Raw genomic sequence first — 23,646 nt, forward strand, 5'->3', positions numbered from 1 at the left:
TCATCATTAAACGATTATTAATGTAGGCATGTGCTGTATCACATGAAATATCATGCCCAATTGCCTTTATGTGATGATAACTGCAGTCTATGCGATCATCCATTTGTTTTCTAAATGTGGCATTAGAGCCCTCATCTACCACTCACTAGCTAGAGCCATAGTGTCTACATATATTATACAGAGGAGAGATAAACAGGACAAAAATCTATTTCTGTGACCAGCGTTGAAGTGCACTTTTTTTGATTGTTTACATGTCATCATTCAATATCAGTCAAGTAGACACATTAGCCTTTTAAAGAGGTATTACATACCAGAACTACAGTGACAACCAATCACCTATGACTCCACACTTGGGGGTTGATATTGACTTTACCACTATTGATATTTGACAGAAGCATGTAGAGAGCCTTCTTGATTGATCTGATGTGCATTAGTGAAACTGATCCATGTGAAAATACCCCATTCTTACAGCTGCTAGGGATGATCCCTAACATTTTTGTTTTCTCAAAACATTTATAAAGACACAGACTAAGCATCATAGAAATCAATTTGTTCTGAAAACAGGAAAATTTACTCAAATAAATGTGGACGGTTGAAATTGCTGCAGATAATCATGGAATGTTTGAAGTTACATTTCTGATAATTCAGTGTTTTCACATCATTAGTACCTTGATGTCATGTGTTTCTTTGCAAGTAAGAGAGTGATTTGCTTGATGTCAATTTCGGTCGTAATTGCGCGTTTCCGAGGAAAGCCATGATATCAACATCCGCCATTGGATTGGTTCAATCCATGAAAACACCGGAAATGTCAGATTGGCAGTGTTTTTGGGGCACACTGGCATCAGTAGTGGAATAGAACAACTTTTGGATCAAATATAGGCACAGTTTAAATAATATTAGAGTTCATCCCCAGCCGCTTTAAAGGTTTGAACTATCTTAGTGGAACATTCAGAAGTCCTCTAGCATCTATTTTGTTCTTCCAGCATTTACACGTTTCTAAACATCTTCACTTGCAGCTGTTAGTCAACAAGTTCCCTTTGGAATAGCATAAATGTTGTTGCTCTGTTGTTGTTCTTGAACATGTACCTTTACAATAATCACCGAGGAAGTAAAACACTGTTTCATTGGGTTCAAACAAACTCATTTCATAATTTATGTCCAACCAATGAAAGGCAATTACTTCAAAAAGATAAGGGCACCATGACCGATATTTCAGCAAGAAAAGGAAGGAGATCCTAAGCTTTTAACATTTGTCTGACCCCATGATTGAGTCTCTGGATAACAAATGTCATGCTGTTAGCATACAAAGCTTGCGTTTTGATTTTCCAAGCTGCGTTCTTCACTGTGAATGTGCTCGGCGTTACAAACCATTTCAATAAAAGCAGAGCATGCACTGCTATGTTGGCCTTTTACTGTTGGACTCGGTGTTTAGTGGAGTACGTTTCTCTAAACTTAATACCATTTTGCCAAAGGTCAACCTTTAAACCTTTAGACATGCCCACTCATGTTCACATCCACACACAGGGTGACATAAAGACCAGCACATAAAAAGCACAAACACAACACCATACACAGTGTTATCTTCAATCTAAAAACATATTAATGTTTTTTGTTACCTATTTGTAAGAGGACAAACTCACACACACCAATTAAAATGAGTTTTATATCAATATGGATGAGATTTTCACTCTTTCATTTGATCTCAGTAAAACTTGGAAGAAGTAAAAATGTCTCTCACCCATAACTGACTGATGAAAAATAGCAGCATGTTAACTCTGAGTTGGACAGGTGAGTGCTATGCTCAGGACTAATACGAAGGTTCAGTAAGAATCCTTACTGGTGGATCCAGTGTCAGAGGTTCTGAGACACAGTTGTTAAAGCTTTTGATGTATTTGCTGTTAAGTATGCCGTAGGTCTTTGTTTAGCCATTTCACTGCAGGGTTTCTTTCATACGCTGTTAAACAAAGCAACAGGGAATGGTATGCTATCCAATTTGGCAAAGTGACCTTTGCAACTCGCTGAAGCAGATTCCTCTGGTGTCCAAGTCATTTACATTGGACATTTATGACTTTTAGCTTGGTCTCATGATTATTTTGTTAAACAAAGATGAGATTTCTGAAATGGACCAACACATGGTTGGTTGCTACTCTGAGAACAGTTGACCTGCCTTTAAGACTAAATCCATGCCTGGCACAAATCGGTTAGGGTTAACTAAAAGCACAAAGCTTTAGACAAGATGGCACTAATGGTAGCAGGAAGACTGGAACCTCTCCGGTATAATAAGGTAAATGTCACGGATGGACACCCAGAACAACCTTACAACAACTTACAGTTTAATATGTGTGTCCTATAGGCTCACATCTAACTGAACTATTACTATAAACTTTAGAACTACTATACATTTACTATAAATATAACACAATGACTGCAAACCATTTCTAGACCAATAAGTTCATGGTATTATTTGCAGACTCTCATTACCTTTATTCTGCCAGACAAATAACTAATATAACTTATTACCAACTACCAACACCACAGTTTTCTGAATGACCCAGATATTAGATGTAAAATGCTGTTTTCACTGCCCCCATTTACAAAAAGCAGGCCTTGATAATACTCAGGGTTTTCTGAAGCTTCTATGTCTATAGCCCTATTTGCACGGGATTAATTTTACCTAGGGACCACATGCATTTTGTAATAATTGCGTAGAATATCTGTGATGTTAATCCCGTGCGAATCGGCCAGGTCAATAATTTGTAAAGTAAAAATTGCCCCACAAATTACATACTATATATTGTTGAACTCCGAGCTCCTGTGATAAAACTAATCCAATGCGAATAGGCCTCTCTGTGGTTTGGACAGAAATGGGCGGGATCTGATGTGTGATTACGCGTTGTTTTGTTTCCGGTGTCTGTGTTTACCTCGTACTGAGATTGATTATAAGCATATGTGCATGCAACCCTAACCCTAACCTTAGCACCAACCTAATCCAATAAACTAATAAAACACATATCCGTTCACTTTGAAAACAAAAATAAACAAAACTGAATTAATATGTCTTTTAGCAAATTCATTTTCTGGTAGTGCGCATATATGCTCATAATCGATCTCAGTACGAGACCGTGACACCGGGACGCATGTTTATTTACTTTTGGTGAAGAATGGAGGCTGCATTGGAGAGTGCAAAAAACCTTTTGGGTGTCGGGCCAGCAAAACATCAACGGCGAGAAAGCTGAAGAGAAGGAGCACTATCAGAAGCAAATGTTAGATCACGTCCTGCTTTGCACTGTGCGGTAAGAATTTTTTTTTTCTTTCTGTTTGTAGCCTTATATGTAATACAGCTGGCTAGCGCTAGCAGTAACACAGCACTGAGCTGTGGTCCAAAGCCTGCAAAGTGGTTTTAACATCAACTCACACACTGTTTCACGTTTTTAGATGTCTGTAAATTTCAGCAAAATTGGGGAATCATTTATTTATTACATGTGGTCCCTAGGTAAAACTAATCCTGTACAAATAGGGCTTATGTTTATTGGCCCAAAATGCCTTGTGGAAAAATGCAATACTTTAAAAACTCTTTCCTGGGTGTTTATAAAACCCAATTGTCTGTAGAATTATGGTGTAAAACACTTTGGATAAATATGGTTGTTGGGTCCTAAGCACAGAATAACTGTCAGCGACACATATAATCGCAAAATACGTGCCGTACATGTGTATGCTACATCAGTCGTAAGCAAATGTAAAAAAAAAATAAATACCTGAGCCTCTCTTTGAAACCACCTTAACACTCTTGGACAGGGTGACGTACAGCAGGATTAACAGAGGGCTGGGAGGTCTCATCTTCCCCCCCGTCCTCACAGCCTGTGAAGAGAAGAGTAAAAGAACAAGAGAAGGGATGACAGAAGGGAAAGGAGGAGAAAAAGAGCCATCAGTCACAGCCTGAACAGGAGCTCAAGTACCTTCTTGATGCTACGAGACAAGAGTAAGTGTCAGCGTGGAAGGATGTTCTGCAAACACTACAGCCAGCAAGCACTCACACACACTCTCTCTCACACACACACACACACACACACATGCACTGACTTGGACACTCAGATCAACACACCATTTTACACATCCCCTCAGGAGGTCTCTCTTGTAATGATTTCCTTTCATGATTGCGACTGAGAGAAGTTATCATCACATGGATATATTTCATGAAAACCATTTCCTGAGATGGTGACAATTCAATAAAGAAATAATTACATGAGTAAGAAACACCACGTTTAATCGCCATTTTCAAAAAAAAAAAAAAAAAAAGAAAAGACCTTGAGGGAATTTCAAGTTATCACCTTGTGATTCATAAAGACGTAGCAAATATCCCACCCATGGCCCTTATTGGCTCCTATATTAATTGATGGTGGTGATTCATTCCCTAGCCCTCATCATCTCTGTGTAAATGACATAATCTAACATGTAGTAATTACCCTCTAATAGCTGGCTCCTGAAATAGAGCTGGTGCTGCTTTATAAATTTGATGTTAAATGAAAGAGGAATACACTCTTTTAAAGAAAAGTTTATTACCTTACACTGCTAGCCTTGAGCAACACCGTTTAAAACATCATCATTTTACTGCAATAAAAGCTTCATGAAGGAACAAGAAAAGATGATTATTAGCCACGTAAACACTAGCAAGTGGACAATGTTATTAGAAAGGCTGTTGTTTGGCTAAGAGTTAGATTTTACATTTCCATTCAAACGATGTAATTAAAGTCAGAAACACTTACCCGGAAAAATGAGCTTAATGTGTTTTGACTTTGTAAGCCTTATTAGTTTTGCTCTTTTGCACTAAATAACAGAAACACGTATACAGAACAATAAAGTTTTAGACCGATTTGATTAACTTTGTTAGTTGTTTGAAAAGTGTTGTGCTGATTTATGTACAGAGTCAAAAATACATTTTACAATTACCTGACACTCACATATAAAGCTCTGCTTCATCTAAGGTTTGGTTATACACAGGTTGTACTATTATTTGATGACAACAAAGCCTTGGTCAAGTACACGACATCTTGTTGTAGGATGGAAAACTCCTGTTTCCAGCACATTGCTCTGTTTGAAAAGATTCTCAGCCTTCTCCAAGTAAAGAAATAACTGTATTACTGTAAGAGTTGGGGTCTTTTGTTGCAAAGATATGAGATGAATATCAAAGTGCAGATAAGATGCACAGGGTGGTAGTGGTCTCACAGGACCCAATTTGTCTCTAGATTGATTAGCTTTTATAGTTTGCTCCATAGTTTCATCATTTCTCTGCAAAAAAATCAGCATGAGAAAGAAAAAAGAAATATTTGCATCTCTATGTACAGCACGTCAAACCTGGCTGGGGTTAAAGGGCTCAACGAAAGATTAGGGTTTAGTATTGAAAAACCAAAAAGTTACCCCAATATTAGTAATATCTTTACTGGAATGCATTCATTGGTTTGTTTGTTAGCAGGATTACGTCAAAAGTACTTCATAGATTTTGTCTAAAGTTCGTTTTCAAGGGGATATGAATCAAAATACTGATTCTACGATGAAATCTGAAAAAAAAATCCTATATCGGTTCGTAATTGACCAATCTTTATTAAATTTGACTGTAATGTTACCAACAGGTTTCATCTAAATCAGATCCGGATTGTGCATTCTGTTGAGATTTTTTGAAAACAAATGGGAGTGCCCATACATTTGGACCTACTGTATTATTATTAAATGTATAACAAACCTTTAAAGTGTGAATGATCATGGCACCGTGATTAGGATATCAGATGATAAAGTTAAAGGTGCAGTCCGCCATTCACAGATCCCTCTCTCCCCCTCCCTCCCCGCTGCTCTCTGGCCCTGCCTCCAAACTTTCCAAAGTCCCTCCCTCAGAGGAGCTAACAAGCTAATGTTAGCCAGACAGCAACATCACAGTAATATAACATGCTCTGTTAAAAGCAAATTACTGCAGTGCTACTCTCTCTCTATGTGCACACACCTCAGCAGCAACACAGTGTCACTTATAGCAGCCCACATGGAGGCTGCTGCGCGCACATGAACAAACACATGCACTACAGAGTTCTAGTGTAACAATTACAAATCATACATAATGTAAATCAAGCAGCAGTAATTACCTTTCAAGCAGAAAAGTCGCTAATACCATCTTCTACTCCTCTAGACCAGACACTGTAAAAAAGATGGTGCTACAGCCCCGGAAAAGGGGCAGGGCCTGTGAGCAACAGCTGTCTGACAGCCCATCAAACACAATCCTGGCTCTGATTGGTTCTTTTTGCTCTGTCATGGTACATTCTGGCGATCTGCCAAAGGCTGCATTAGCAGCAGGAGGGACTCAATGAGTCTGTTTTTTTCACACAAACTACTAGTTTGATGTAAAGCTGTCCTTACATAGTGACAGCTTCAGCAAATATGACCAAAACTCACGTTTATAAGAGTTGCAGACTGCACCTTTAAGCTGCACACTTCATCATATTGTTTATTTGTATTTCAATTACTACATGTTAAACCTGATTTTCTTTGTCTTTGAGTTACCTGTGGAATGTCTTCCTGGTTTGGCAAAAGACGGTGGAGAGGGCGGAGCTGACTTTTATGCTGAGGCCCACGCCCACTGGACCAAACCAAGCCCATTTACCTCATACGGGGAATTGGGAGTTCTTTATGTCAGGTTTTAGTTAGTGTCTATTATGTTCTCCCCTGTGTTTGATGGACTGGTCACATGTGTTCAAGTTTCTTTTTTCGGGAAAATAAAATTCACACTTTTTGAACTTCAAAGCTGTTTCCTGTTCCTTGCCTGCTTGGTTCACACGTCAGGTGCAAATAAATGCAAACACACCAGTAAGCTTTTTCACACTCTCGGAAATCTCGCTCTCATTCAGTTCTCGCGCATGAAGTCAAAGGTCAAGGTGGATAAACTCGCCATAGCTGACGGTGTAAACAGCGAGTCTAATGCAGATATAGATTATTTTTTCCCTGTTGGAGCACTGATTCTTTGAAAAAAATATTGTGGAAACGTGGGATTGGTCTTTAGGTAGAAATGCAGAGTTAGCTGCTGAAGCTAATGCTGCACACGAGCTAAAAATTCAGGTTTTTCCTGGCTTTTCAACAGTTAAACAGTGCTGTTTCACTTATTGGCCTGTTCATCTAGTGCACTTCCTTCAAATGTGTATAATGAATTAAAATAATAGTTTAACAAAAAAATAATCATGGAGCTGGTTAGTGCATTGTGTACCTCATAAATTAACATTTTCAAAGTGAGAACTCATACTGTCCTTTTCACACTGGGAAATCTTGCTTGTCCCATCAATAATAATGATACATTTTATTTATAAGCACTTTTCAAAAACTCAAAGACACTTTACAGTTGTTGAAACAACCACAAAAGTAAAAAAAAGAGTCCAAATTCCGCTCACTGGAGACCCAGGTAGTCGACGTTTCTGTGCACTTCGCTACTGCTGCTGAGCTGCTCCCATCAGTTTTTAAAAGTGCTTGGATTAATCAAAAGTGGCATCAGCGGAAAACCCTAGACACCTCCTTGAGTCCGAATATTTGTAAAACTATAAATATAAACACTATTGAAACACTAAAGATCTCTGGAATAAATTTACAAATGCCGTTAGGCTGGACATATCAACAGAGTGAACAAGCTTGTTGATGTTTATATCCCGCTCGACCTATGAACCTGAGAGTAAAGACTAGGCCGTGGCCTTTGCAAGACAGAAACTCTCAAAGACAGAGCCAGAAGGAACCTTGGATTCAGCAATGAGTCACGTGTTTTGCAGATTAGCATAGTTAATGAAAGGAGCCTCTCTCAGGAGTTGCAAGAACCGTGTAAACACACACTGCTTTGAAAGGAAGCCTTTCTCTCCTCCTCCATCACATTCTAGAAGGGAAAAACTTTCAGTTGATAAAAAAAATGTGCTGCCAGGAATATTCTGGCAAATGCTAGTGTTGACGGATTTGATCAAGATAAAAGGCCTCGAATATTTTGGGGTTTTAAGCTGCGGCTGTAGCCAAAATTTTTAAGTATTTGTAATCAAATTCTGACAGTGTGAATGTAGCTAAAGGAATCCCAAAATACATCAATTTAATTCAAAGACCCTGGTTTAATTAAAGTGCCAGTTAAGATAAGATTTAATATTTTTAAACTATGGGAGAACCAAACAAACACTTCTGCTTCTCTTATGTTGAGTTTATCCAAAATCCCAAAAGTGACATGATTTATTGTTCAATTCATTCATTCATGTAACAGACTCATTGGCAGGTTTTGTTTTAGTGGCTTAAAAATGGAAGGCAGCCCCTTGTCATGGCCCAATTAATCCGAACAATGTCAGTGACCCTAGTCTGTACCCTAATCATGTCACGCCTTCACGAGCTTAGCGGGCTTCATGTCCTGCCAGCCATGACATCACCACCCCACTATCCGTAAACACACAGAGAACCATTGTGCATATCCCACTTGTCTCCCTGAACACACTCAATGCACCTCGTCTCCCTACAGCAGCACTCTCTGCACAAAGGATCAAGACCAAAGCTACTTTTATTAGCCCAACCTGAAAGATTCACAGGTCAGGCTGACTTTTCAGTGGACCCTGCAGGAATGGCTATTTGCTGATGGATGGTTTTGTTGACAGCGTTGCTACATGTTAGAAATCAGCCATTAGATCTTTTAAAGCACCATCTTCTGCTGCCATTCCTGCAGTTTTTATTGACTATAAACATCTGATAACATAATATTAAGCAGCATGTATTCTAAAATGAAGCTGATAGGAAGCACCACGTTAAATGACACATTATCATTTTAAGGTTGTGCAGCATTTTAAAACCAGTGATTGGCCTGATATAAACTGGTGGTATCAGGGTTCTCGCCAGTGCTGTTGAGCGTATGCTGCTTGTGTGCGTCCTCCACTTGGTAACCATAATCACTGTCCAATATAAACATTGCTTCAACCGGACGTAGCCTGGAGCAACACATGAGGCTGCGGCTTGTCATGTTTATAACTCGCAACAGATCATTCTACATGCACGCGCTTGGATGTGAATACTTAAGCCCGAACCCGTTTGACACGGGTTCGGGCTTAAAGAGACATTGGCTTCATTTGGGTTAGAAAGATTTGGGCCGGGTTCTGTTCTGTCGGCCTCGGGACTTCTTTTTTCATCCCAATAAAAGCTCTAAACAAAAACAATCAACTAAATAAAACCAGAGAAAAATATTGAATTAATGAGTTTAAATAATACCTATTTAAATAAGACAAGGCAAATTAATTTGTATACACAAGGCAACTCAATGTGCTTTACATGATTAAAAAGTGCAACAGAAAACATTCAACAGCTTAAAAATCAATAAGAACATTTAAATCAGCAGCAAAAAATTTTTAAATCATCAGTAAAAACATTTCAAATAATCAACAAACACATTACATCAACAACAACATAACCAAAAATTTCTCTCATAAGCATATGCAGTAGAGAAAAAAAGTGCCTTTAACGTTGATTTAAAAATGTTTACATTGAATGCTGACTTCAGCTCTGCTGGCAGTTTGTTCCACTTGTTTGCAGCATAACAACTAAACACAGCATCACCATGTTTACTGTGAGCTCTGGGCTCCACTATCTGACCTGTGTCCATAGATCTGAGAGACCTGCTGGGTTCATACCTGACTAACATGTCACTGATGTATTCTGGACCAAACCCATTCACACATTTATTCACCAGCAGCAGAACTTTAAAGTCTATTCTGAGGCTGACTGGGAGCCAGTGTAAAGACTTTAAAACTGGAGTAAACCTCTTTTTTCTGGTTCAGACCCGAGCTGCAGCGTTCTGGACCAGCTGTGTCTGATGCTCTTTTGGGGGATTCCTGTCAGAAGACCACTACAATAGTCCAGTCTGCTGGAGATAAAAGCATGGACCAGTTTCTCCTGATCTTTCTGAGTCATTAAACCTTTCACTCTGGAGATGTTCTTTAGGCGGTAGAAGGTTGTTTTTGTGATAGATTTGATCTGACTGCTGAATGTCAGTCAGAACACTACGGTTTTTGACTTGGTCTTTAGCTTTTAAAGATAGAGACTCAATATACTCGCTAACCTGGAACTAAGCATATCAACCCTGGAACAACCTTGTCACTGTGAATCTTCATGGACATAATTTTTTCATTTAAATGTTCACCTATTGCACTACTCATCAATGCACTACTGCACTATTATCTTATTACTATTATTATTGTATTCTTATTTTATTCATTATTATTATTATTATTATTATTATTATTATTATTATTATTATTATTATTATTATTATTATTATTATTATCTTGTTATTTTTATTTAGTTTGCACATATTAGTCTAACTACTCTTATATTTATGTTTATACTTCTTTCTTCTTTTTATTTTTCTTTATTTATTTCTTTTTCTTTATTCTAGTTGATTGTTATTATTTAATGTTACACTACCTGAGAGAGCACAGGTCACCAAAAGAAATTCCTCATGTGTATTCATACACCCCTGGCCAATAAAGTTGATTCTGATTCTGATTCTGATTCTGATTCTGACAGCAGTCCTCTTTTCCTTGTTACAAAAGACAATCATCTCCATCTTATCATGAGCAGTTTACTTTTTCTGAGCAGTCACAACATCAATGGGACCATAGTCATCTGGGTTCAGTGATAGATATAGTTGTGTGTCATCTGCGTAGCTCTGATAATCAACCTTACATTTGTGTAAAATGTATCCTAAAGGAAGCATATAAAGGCTAAACAGAAGGGGTCCAAGAACAGAGCCCTGGGGAACCCCACCTGACATTGGTAATCTGTCAGATTCAAAGTTTCCAATGCTTACAAAATAACTTTGCGCCTCCAAGTATGACTTAAACCATTGCATTGCTTTTCCATTTAGTCCAGCCCATGTTTGCAATCTGTGCAAATAATACCTCATTTAAATTTGAAAAGCACATCTTCGAATCAGTCTTTTGAATAAAATTGTATTTCTTGTCTATACAGTGTCTGTGAGTATTTATTAGTAGTAGACCTTTACCAAGCACGAGTAACTCTAACTACATTCATTTTGGCTTTAAAGTAAGGCGGTAACAAAACAAAAAAAAAACTTGGCCATGCGATCGCCTTACGCTGTGAAAAGTGAGTGGTGAAAACCCTGCATTACCTTTTTAAGGTTGTGCAGCATTTTAAAAAACAAAAATTGGCCCTGACATAGAGTAGTGGTATGTTCAGGTGGTGCCCTCCTGTGTGCTCTGAGTTATACAAGATGCCTCAGTGCTGTCCAGGTTAAACAGATACAGGCACACATTGATAGATAAACACAAGGATGAACAGAAAGACGAACAAACAATTTGTGCTGATTTAATTCTGCACTGAAGTATCCTAATGAACAGTAAACTATCTTTGTTCAAATTCCTCACATCCCCAATCTCACAAGTGCCTTTACTAATTTTATCAGATAAAGCAATGAAAGGAATGACTGCGGATCCTTCACGGAGCAGTAATTCCATTAACAAGGAACAAAAAACAGGTTACAGAACAAATCACAAAGTGCACCACCTTCTAAAACAGCACAGCTTTTTCTCTGAGGCGTCAGGAGCAGGTGGGTTAAAGGGGGCGCACACAGAGGCATGGCGTGAGGTCCACGCTTGAGCGATGCATGAAGCATGCACACATCATCACACACTGTAGGACAAATGCTTTTTTTTTTTTTTCTGTTGCATTTTTACCAGAAACTGAGGGGCATGGCTAAAAGGAGTCCACTGGATCAGGAGAACGTTAGCAAATGTATCTTTATACCAGATTGGAGTAATCACTGTTGCCTGCTCTAGACTTTATCTTACTCTTTTCCATTTCTTCATCATTTTTATTTTCATTTCAAGATTGTACGATAGATAGATTCACATTTTATGCTGATAAAGTTGGTTTTAGGCGCCGAAAAGACAGCTCATGCTTTGGAAGAATTTTCCTAATACTGATAAAAGTTTAGGCACATACTGTAGATGAAGAATATGCTCTAGGCTTTTCTCAAAGGTAAGCAATATTGCAAGTTGTGATTATATGGCTGCAAATATAGGGGATTTACTTTTGTTTCTCATGCATACACATGAAAGAAACAGCAGCGGCGTTCGATCAATATTGCATGAGCAATGACTGCAGAATAATAGATGAATATTAGTGAGCTGGATGGCTTTTCCTCTGCTCTCTCCAGATCATAGCCCCGGCGCCATAACATAGAAATATATGTGTTTGTATACCATCCTTTATTTTGTGAGATACTACATTATTTATAGGCTTCAGTAAGCTCAAGATGTTCAGAAAAGCCTTTGAAGTAATGCTCTGAGAGGCAGAGTGTACGGTTAACACTAACACTTGTGCCTGTTGAAAAATAGAAAATACTTAAAAATAAATATATATATATATATATATATATATTTTTTTTTTTTATTTATTTTTTTTTTTCTCTCCACCTGCAGGTTTCCCTTCACAAAAATTGCAAAGGGACACCAACGCACAGACCGGCCAAAGATAAGGAGCATACACACATAAAGGGATGATTCATCGGTGCTTCTCTGTGTCACTGTGTCAAAGAGAGATTCAAGGGGAGTTTGCTAATAAATGGCACACTGCAGCTATAGCGTGTGTGCATGTGTGTGTGTGTGTGTGTGCATGTGTGTGTTTCTACCTGTTCTGTCTGCTCATTTTAAAATCTGTGTCTTCGCTCTGCTGTAGATGTGGCACAGTGTGAGTCAGGTCCTCTGAGTGTTATGTCTATGCTACAGAATAAAAAAGTAAAAACAAAGACCCCATTGATGGGAGGGTGACTGAGCCTTGGTTACAACACATTTGACCACTTTTGACCAAGGTTGGCCTTTGTTCATCTCCAGAGGCTGGTCGTAGGTGGTTAGAGTTAATGAGCAAGGCGCTGTGAGCTATGCCCTGCCTCACTCCCAACATGCACCTCTTCACTGAGTGTGATTAATTACCACACCAACCAATCCACACCTCCTGCCGTTCCTTAACTTTGATCTCACGAGTGCACATGCATGCAAAGAACACATTTATGCACATCAACAAATCCAACTGCGTACACAACCTAGCACAAGGTTGGCTTTCAGAACTAATACTTAAAAATAATAAAACATACACCTTGTCTTTGTCCATCAGCATGTTAGAGTTATAAAACACAGAGCACAGGGTAGGGCTTATAAAATTAAACGGTCACATTTTTCTCATCATTAACGCTGCCACAGTATAGTCAGTAAAAAAAATCATGTACTAATGCACTAATGTACTTCCAAAGTAGCCATCTTTCCAAATAATCTTTTCCACCAGCCTAAACCAATCCATTTCATGCCTCTAATTCTGAGTGAATGGTGGTGACCTCAAAACACATTGTAGTAAATATAGTACATTTAGCATTTTCTAAGTAGGGGAATAGTGAATAATTTATTTTTCTTTGTCTCAAACTTATGACAGAATCAACATCAAAATAATGAAAACAAAACATATGTTCTCATCACTATACAAAAAACAAACGTGAAAGATAATTAAACACAAATTGAACATGTGTATCTTTCAGTTTGAGAAGGGGAAGGATGAAGCAAAAGCTTATCCAGTCCTGACCCCCCTACCATCAATGACCAACCTTCAGCATTAAGTGATCAACATCATCAGCGAAATGCATTTTACCACATACAGTGAACAACATTGTAACGCATACACACAGAATAATAGGATGGTGATCTCCTTACTTGGTATGTCTATATGAATCAATTAGAATTAGTTTGTATTGTTTATATATAATATATCACATAGTTTTTACAAGACTTTAATTTATAATCAAGCTTGTTCCATAATGGTATACCACAAACCGAAGTGCACAAGGTTTCTGAAGTTGAGTAGACTTTTGGATGAATAAAGTAAAGTTCTCCCCTTAAATTATGACCATTGTCTGTTGATTTGAACAGTTTTTATAGATTATTTGGTAGTTCGTAGTGCACAGCTTTGTGTGCACTACAAACACCGTCTTAAAATAAACTAAATCAAAAAACATTAAAGAAGGGGATTAGTGTGGTCTCTCTAGAACCTGTATGATTAATGATCCTCATAATAATTTTTCGTAATGAGCAGATCTTTTATAGATTTGATTTATATGCATTACCCCAGACTTCAAAGCAATAAGACAGGTATGGCAATATCATTGGGCACTAAAGTGTATGTAAAGCTTTTTTTCAGTAGTAAATACTAAATATTTTATGTATGGTTTCCAGCAAAGCTTTCGGTCAATCAAAATACACCAAAAAAAGGTTTTCATAAACCTTTCCAATAATTATCTGAATGATTGTTAGCTTAGTTATCTTCATCACACACTTTTTTACTTATATTCAGAGATAATTTATTCCTTTCGAACCAGTTTTTAAGTTTATTCAGTTCATTTTGAGCCGTTTGAAAAAGCTGCTTCAGGTCTTCTAATTAAGGAGTAGTAGAAGGGGGAGGTGTTCACAGACTGATTTCACCTGCACTGGAGGCTGTTTCTCTCCAGTGGTGGTGTGCCTGCATTCAGCCTTATAGCCAGTGCCTGTGCCATTGTCAGCTGTCCAAGGTTGACTGGCTGCAGAGACGCTCCCATGCCTCCAGTCAATGCTGTCTTTGATGGAGAGCAGAGGCCAACACTCTTCTCACCCATTTAGTCTACACATCCCGCTGGGGCTAGGGACCATGACTCGCACAGACACTGACTGGAAACAGCTTCAAGTATGGGCACACAGGCACAAAAGGATAACTCAAAATATCAACATGCATTTAGTGTGGAATAGAACTTCAATTTAGTGGATCCAAAGAAAACTGTTCAAACAGGGTTGAACACAATTTAATTACCTCTAAGGAGGAAATATTTTCAATAGCGTTAATTTATTTGTTTGTCTGTTGGCAGGATCACATAACCAAAGATAACTTGTCAATAATTGACAAATATGTTTCTCATCATTGGTGAATTTTCAAAAAAAATAAAATCTCTGTTTATAATTGACAGATATTTGTGAAATTTGACTCCGTAATGTTGGGTTGGTTCCTCAATCACCCCATTGAGTTGCTCATATATGTTGACCTACTGTATCCTTTTTAAGGGGATATCAATTTCTTTCAAGGCGTTTAAGTGTGAATGATCATGGCAGCATGATTAGGATCACTGATCCAGATAACTGCCAATATCTGGTAAAGAGGATATTTGGTGGTTGGCTGAGGTCTGCACTCTCTGAGTGCTCTTGTTAATCTATAATATGACAACTCCTTGTCTACTGCAAATGGGTGGCCCTCGGGTTTTATTTTACAAGAAATGTTATGAGAAAATCATGTGGTTTGCAATGGTTTAAGGTTGAAATATATGCACATGGTTGACAAGACCCAAGGTTTTCAAAGTGGAAACATTGGCCAAAGCATCCTCCTGCCTTTCTTGACTTGTCTTCTCCTATATATTTACAAATAAAATTATATTTTCCCAAGATAATTGAAATGATGGACATCCCTGCAGTTTAAAACACTCATTATACAAATAGGGAAACATTTTCTCTGTCTTCAAAAACTTCCATCAACCTGAGCCAATGATTAAAGTTTGAGTAAAAATGGTTTGAAAGACTTTACATCAAAGTAAAAGGCAGATATTTGTAACACAACTTAGGTTGATTATTTTTCATACTTGGTTTCTTTACACAGCCCAAGAGCATCTAATTTATGATAATAGGTGTCTCCAAATTGAAAGAAGGAGTGAATCTATTAATAACTCCAAGGTTCCACAACAGGCGGGTAAAAGAATAGATGCATAGACATCTTAATATTACAAATCATTAGGTGTAACATGCACAACAGGCTTTTTCTTATTTAAGGTAAGCATTTAAATGGTATAATGTCAGCTGTGCTTTTCTTACCATCTCTGTCTGAGACTCACAACAACAACAATAATATCATAAATAGACTACCGTCACTGATTTCCCTATAACCACGTAACCAAGCATCAGAGCAAAGCAATGACATAGACTTAGATGGATCTAATCTCACTTATTAACAAAACTAAATAGTGCTTCTTATTAAAACTCATTTTGTTTGAATGATGTCTTTCTTAATCAGTACTGCTTGGATGTGGCCTTCATTTGTCAAACTGTCATGACATGATAATCATCGTTGTGTTCGATCCAAAAGAAAACAGACTTCTTTGGAGGAAGTGAAGGACACCGAAACAAACACTTTTGTTTTATCTATTGATACCACATGATCCACGGCAAAACAGATTGTTATAGTCTTTATTTTTTATATTCCTATTGAGTTGAAAAAAGTATGTATGTCAAGAGTTAAAGTCAAATTAAAGCGTAGGTATTTTTTTGTTTGTCTGTTTGTATGTGTGTTTGTGTCTGGCTTTTTTCATTTAAAATAATATCCTATTGTCTATCATATCATGTTGTGGATGTGAACTCAGTGTATTGTTCCTTGCAACTATTTGGACCAAATTGTTGAGAGAACACATGTCTTAAAGTGATATAAAATAAGTACGTAAAAAGTCAATATTACAGTATGATTTTAAGGTCAAAATAAGGTCAGTATTAAAATACGTCTTTTCATGTTAGTTCATGCTTCTAAAAAGCAACAAATTCAGGAAAACGTTTGATTCACAGAACTGTCTTCTCTACACCAGTGTTTCTCAAATGGGGTACGCGATGGCACTACAGGGAGAGAGAGAGAGAGAGAGAGAGAGAGAGAGAGAGAGAGAGAGAGAGAGAGAGAGAGAGAGAGGATAATTAACAAATAAAGTGTCAGTCTTGGTTCCACCCCAAGCGTGAGATGATTGGAAATTATAAAAACTATAGAAATAAATCTATTCAGGTGCCACTAAATCAATGATTTTAAACCTTGGGGTCAGGACCCCATGTGGGGTTGCCTGAAATTTTTTTTTTTTAAATTACAATAACGCACAATTTTAACAACTGTATTTCTATCACTTTGTGAAATATAAATCTAGTTCAACTAAAATGCAATAAAAAGAAAAAAAATCTGAGGTCGAACACGATCAAAAACGAATTCTAGGAAAAACAAAATGTCATTGGGTCACCACAAATTCATGATTTTAAATAGTGTTTCTATCCCCCTTATCACTTGTTAATTCCATCATTGTGCGTTGTAATCAGAAAGAAGAGAATGGGGGTACTTTGTTTGAGAACCACTGATCGAACCCATACACGGTGTGTAATTGGCCCTTAAAGGGTATAGCTGGGATTGTCTCTGCTCTGTAGATCTGCTTTGCAGATGTACAAGTGCTGCAGAAAAATATTATCCTGTGGAATAAACTATGTCTCTTTCCATTGAGAGCACACAAGCATATGCTGCAGACTGCTCAGAAACAAAGGAACTGATGGGAAAGTAAAAGGTGGCATCCGGTAAATAGCATAGAGAAACCACACTCCTCTTCCATCGAGGCGATGGCTGTGAAATGTGCTGGACGCACTTCTATTACTGGTCTGTCAATGTGTTGTGCTCCATCCAACTGATTTTTTTTTTTTTTTTTTTTTTTTCCGAGAAGCACTGTAGGATCTGGAAATGCTGGCCTTAGCTGTTTTCAGCTGAAGCATGCATTTAAGCTTTGGTATCCATGCATGACAGAGTCTATCTTATTGTCTAGAGAAGCTATCGTTGTGGCAGTGGAGCCTAAATGAGGCCAATAATAGTTCCTTGCTCTGTCCCCAGAGTCTGGCCTGTTTAAAAATCGATTCTCTGCTTGACTGGGAATAGAGAGAACTGGGAGAAATGGAGAGGAAAGTGGGAGCAGGAATAAGAAAAAGAGGATAAGGAAATGTTACAATAAATAAGAGCCATTGAAAAGTGTGGCTGTGTTTGTTTGTTTAATTGGTTCTCTATGAAGAAATGGAGGCATAGTAAGATGAATGCATTACTTCAGAGGAAATAAAGATTTTCAGAAATCTCAATGCATCACACAAACGATAACATATAAATAAATAATTAAATTAAGCATATAAATATTAGTCTGTAGCCATTAGTTATATCTAATGTAAAAGAGTAACTATTATTACTAATGCATTTATTTATTACATGTTACAATTAGGGCTAGGAGATATGGACCAAAACTTATATCTCAATTGTTTTTGTCAAAATGATGATGTACAATATAAACCTTGATATTTTTAATTCAAATAAAGTCAGACTATGAAAGAAATTCTACTTTAAATTTGCTGATACAAAATGCCACAAAGGCATATTTACTAACAAACAGCTGCACAATATCGTTTGGCTTTTTCTCCCCCTGAGGGACAGCACGTGTGAGTGAGTTCTGTAGTGTGTCTTGTTTAGGGAAAAGTCTAGATTAGGACACACTCAGAAATCTATCTAACTGTGCTTTTCATCCTAAAACAAGTATTTTAATAGAAAATAAGCTATAAATAAATATATATTAATATAGGTGATAATGTAATTTCTCGATATATCTTGAATATTGATATATTGCCCAGCTCCAGTAATAATATAGTTTTAAGTCATCTTTTGTACCAGGTTTATCCTTTATAGGGCAGTGGGGCCTTTATTGTGTCTATTTTTATTGAGCAGAAAGTTTTATTAGAGTGAAAACGATTTATCATATGCTATCAAATGAAACTTAAAAATAAATTATAAATGCATTTTTTTAAAATGTAGAACTTTTTAAAAATCATTAAATGAAAAATATCCCAACTTAGCACTAACACATTAAGTGTGTGAATACCAAAACACACCTTCAGACCTCATCTAATGGCATCATCCATATACCATCTAAATATTTAAAAACTTTAAACATTTCAAAATACAAAAAAAAATAAATAAATCTAAAAATAAAAAATAAAAATCCTTTCTTCCTTTAAGCGAAACAGAGGCTTGATCAAAGAGACTTACCAAGGTTTGGATAAGCTGACAGCGCTGACAGAATATCTCCGAGTTGAGCTGAGGTGGAAAAGATTTTTTTGCTGCCAACAAGCTGCTGTCAGTCCTGACAGGGAGAGATATATGGGCTTCATCAGCCACTGCACCAAAAGAGCAACCTGTGGGTGTTTCCCAACAACACCTGCAGCCAACCAGAAGTGTGACGCCCCGACTCGTACACACAGCACAGAGGGAAACATGCACTCCTCAGAGGGAACAGTGTTACACACTCGCCAGACAGAGTGATGATAGATGAGAGGTGTTTAATTGAACATGAGCTCAGGTTGTTATCTGTTGCTCTTGTTTATGCTTTCCCTCCATCGGCTGCGAGTGCAGCACTGCTCTGTGATTTGTTGTTCTCAGTGACCTTCAGACGAGAGCTCGCTGGTCCCACCTGAACACACTCACCTGTTGGTCTGAACCCAGACCAATGGTGTATAGTTTACTGGGGGACACAGGGGGAACCCAAATGCCAATATATGATAGAAAATGCAGGACTATAGATATCTGCTTATGAAGGGAAATAAAATGGAAAGCCTCCTCATGATGGGAAAAAAAAATATGATTCCTAAAAAAAATATTTTTCTCCGCTTTAAAAAAAAGGACTGGGTGATTTTGCCTAAAAAAACATCTCTGATTTAAAAAAATAAACAAAATTTGAGTTTTGATTCAATTTTCAATTTTTTTTTTTTTTTTAATGCACTTAAAAATGACTGCTGACATCAAATGTATTGTCAAAAGTGCAACTTTATTGCTGTGATTGTCCTCAAGAGTTAAAATGCATAGAACAATCTGAAAATAAAAAGTAAATGAGGCTCTGTCATTCAACTATTTCTAGCTTTAACCCAGGTTTAATCAAAAGTGCAACAGCAACTTCACAGTAGCTTCAATTTTCTGATTAAGAAATCAGATAACTACATATTCTATAACATAAAACATTACAATTAAAAATAAACTCTTCCCATAGTATCTCAGCATAGTGCACGCCTACTCAAAGGGTAAACAAATATAAACAAAGAGGGGGCTGGCTCACATCGGAACGTGAAAGAGTCCGAAAAAATTGTGGTTGGAAAAATAAATGAACAAAAAAAAAAAATAATACATAATAATAATAATAATATTTTTTAAACTTGAATTTTCAAAATAAAAACATTTTTTAACTACAAATTTGATTAATCGATTAAAACATTTTCTTTGCCCAGCCCTACTTTGAAAGCTATCTAGTGGATTTTAATTGTAAGCTCTATCAAAAGAGCAGAAAAAACTGATCAGACACGGTGGCCGTCCGTAATGCTCACCTTACAGGCCATTGCGGTTTGTTCACGTAAACAACGAACATGGCTGATCCCCATGGATTGTATTATAAAATACGATTAATGTGTTTTTGAAACAAATGTGCTAATATTTAATTTATTGGTAATATATTCAACACATTTGATGTTATACGTGACTATAGAACTAGTACCCTTTACACATGTCCATGTACCCCTAGGGGTACGCAATGGCACTACAGGGGGTACTTGAGAGAGAGCGAGCAGAAAATTAACAAATCAAGTGTCAGTCCTGGTTCCACCCCAGGCGTGAGATGACTGGAAATTATAAAAACTATAGAAATCAAACTATTCAGGAGCCACTAAATCAGATTTTTTCAAACTTGGGGTCGGGACCCCATGTGCGGTCGCATGAAATTTCTGAAAAACAACACCCAATCCTAAACAACTGTATTTCTATACTTTCACTTTGTGAAATATAGATCTAGTCCATCTAAAATGCAGTTACATTTTTATTTTTTTTAAAAAATCTTGGGAACCACTGCACTAAATACTGTTTCTTTCCACTTATTTACAAAATGAGATTCTTTACAATGTGTGTTATCACTCATTCATTCCATCATTTTGCTCTATAGTTGTTTTTAAATAGTTGTCTAAGCAAAATGTTGTAGTCGGACAAAAGGGGGTACTTGGATTCAGAAATAAAAGAAAGGGTTGAGATTAAAAACGTTGAAAAACTCAACTTTAAAGGATGTGAGATATGTTGAAGAAACTAACCCAATCCAAAAAGACCCACTTTACAACTTCCAGGAATTGCTGCTAAAACCGTGTATCAGATACCACATTAGACCTACAGTAGAAAGGTATATTCATTCCAAGATAAGAATGAAAAAAATGTAAAACAATCACTTATCGGAGAGACTAGGGTAAGATGAGCCACCCCTTGTTGCTAGGAAATGGTAAAAAACATTGATCATGTGACCACATTATTAGGAGGAAGGCATAGTTTTATGGAGTCTGTGTAAGAACCACAAGGGCAAAGTGGTTTGACATTTATTTTGAAAAAAAAAAAAAAAACATTTTTCACTCGTGAAAGTCAATTTAGTCTATCATAAGTTTCATGAGAATTGTGTTTATACCGAAAGAGATAATTTTACATTTGTTTTATACATTAGTTGTGGTAGCTACAACATTAGGTCATGAATCTAGCATAAAAGTGCACTATTTTGCTAGATTGTGGGGACTACTAAAGTGAAAATGGCAGGGATACAGCTCAATTGAGGGTAAAATTTGTCACGAGACCACTTTTTTTGAATGCTGTATTAGCGAAACAGTTACTGTATCTTTACACTCATTGCACAACATCCTGAAATATATGCATTAAAAATATATGTTTTAGCGACAAAGTGATCCTAAATATGAAAAATGTCTCATCTTACCCCGGTCTCCCCGACTAAAATTACTGTTATTAAAAGCTATAGCACAGTATTAAAATGAGATCAATAACATAAATGAATTCCTTCAGGCTTTTTCCTCACTTAAGATGTGTTTTAAATTCATGTTTTTCGTAACCACCTCACAGGAGAAACAGAATAGAGAGATGCATGACTACCATGACAATCTAACTTTAAATTAAAGTGAAAATGAAGAAAAGCATGCAGCACAACAACACATCTGTTCCTTTACGCCTCACAGAATATGAAGCTAATCAAACAAATGACTGAAAAGTAAAAGTACACATGTCTAAAAACGAAAAATGAAATGAAATGACAGCTTTTTAAGCACTTAGGGCTTTGTTACTATTTTAAAGCACAGAATGTTCTGTCATCCCACAGCATGGGATCAATATCTCATCTTCCGTCTTACTGATCTCTTCATATTACTGTATTTCAAAAACAGTAAGATGTACATGTTAATGGCTTTTTTTTTGTTTTGTTTTTTCTAATTCAGTTAGTGATCAGCAGTGTTTAAAATAACGGCGTTAGCTAATGGCGTTTTTTTTTTTCAGTAACGGGGTAATCTAAGTAATTACTTTTCACACCGTTACAACACCGTTAACGTTACTGAACGTTAAATGCGGTGAGTTACATGTATTGATTGAATAAACTGTGATCAGAAAGCACCCCTGGCTTCATACGCAGCTATAGTGAGGAGGCGGGTTAAAAACAAGGTGAGCGATTATGATTGGCTAAGACGGCGTCATGTTTCATGGCAGCCAATCAGAGACAGTGTTTTTACACATGTGGCAGCACACACACAACCACTACAGATTTGATGAAGAAGCAGAGATGGCGAGCGTGGAGCATTCCGATGAAAAGTTGTCATTTTTAAGATGGCGATACAAATACTACTTTAATTTAATTGTGGTCAAAGGCAAGAACGTGCATGTGAAGTGTACTTTATATCCAGGAGTGAAGACTTTGTCCACATCCGTTGTAAGTAACTAGAATTTAATGAAGCACCTCACAATGACACACGCATCTAAAAAATCTGAAATCTTTGACATATAGAACAGTAACGCAAATAGTTACTTTCCTTGGTAATGAGTTACTTTTATTATAGAGTAATTCAGTTACTAACTCAGTTACTTTTTGGATCAAGTAGTGAGTAACTATAACTAATTACTTTTTTAAAGTAACGTTGCCAACACTGGTGATCAGCTGTTTAAATTGCATAAACATTCTGGTGCACTCTGCTTTAGCTTAAATTTTTTTGTAGTTTTATTATGTACTGTTAAGTGACCTTGGGTGACCTGAAAGGCGCTGATGTTCAAATAAAATGTATTATTATTATTATTATTATTATTATTATTATTATTATTATTATTATTATTATTATAATAATAATAATAATAATAATAATAATAATAATAATAATAATTAATGGATTCTTTTCACATGTTGAGGATGCTATATTTTCACCAATTTGCAACATTAAAATTCCAAAATGTTGTATAACTTTGGCTCTTTATGCTAATATCTTCAGCTTTGTCTTGTACTGTTGTTGAGTTATGGCTCTTCGGATACAATGTGGTTTCAGCAACTTTTTTTTCTGCAACTTTCAGCATTTTCTTTTCAGATTTGCATTTCAGCATTAAGCATTGTCATTTTCTTTATGAAATACTGTACAGCCTTGTTTTAACCCTCCTATTATCCTTGGGGTCAATTTGACCCCATTCAATGTTTATCATTCAAAAAATAGTAGTTAACTTTACATGTTTTGTTTCATGTTTCATGACTTTTCCTAATGTGATGAGAACAGTTGATTCAGCATAACATTTTCATGATGATATTTTCATGATAACATATTGCAAGCATTGTTTTAGCTGTGTAAAACATGTCTGTCAGTGTGTGACCTTACATCCCCACATCTGCAGATGCAGAGTTGATACTTTTGAGTTGATACATGACAGGGAAACAAA

General features: G+C 36.8%; 1 protein-coding gene across 5 annotated transcripts in view; it reads right to left on the minus strand.

Moving 5' to 3' along the window:
- The window catches only part of il1rapl1a (interleukin 1 receptor accessory protein-like 1a), a 257,504-nt gene that overhangs the window by 221,335 nt on the left and 12,523 nt on the right, over positions 1–23,646 (minus strand). For 4 of the 5 annotated variants that reach the window (XM_028436788.1, XM_028436786.1, XM_028436787.1 and 1 more), the window contains exon 2: positions 3,756–3,858. In XM_028436788.1, the coding sequence (XP_028292589.1) occupies positions 3,756–3,837 (82 nt within the window). In that variant the 5' untranslated portion in view covers positions 3,838–3,858. Of the gene's footprint in view, positions 1–3,755; positions 3,859–6,128; positions 6,171–23,646 lie in introns of those variants that run through there. The other variant, XM_028436785.1, reaches the window with a different exon arrangement.

The sequence above is a fragment of the Gouania willdenowi genome, chromosome 21 (genome assembly GCF_900634775.1).
Source record: "Gouania willdenowi chromosome 21, fGouWil2.1, whole genome shotgun sequence".
Taxonomy (NCBI): domain Eukaryota; kingdom Metazoa; phylum Chordata; class Actinopteri; order Blenniiformes; family Gobiesocidae; genus Gouania; species Gouania willdenowi.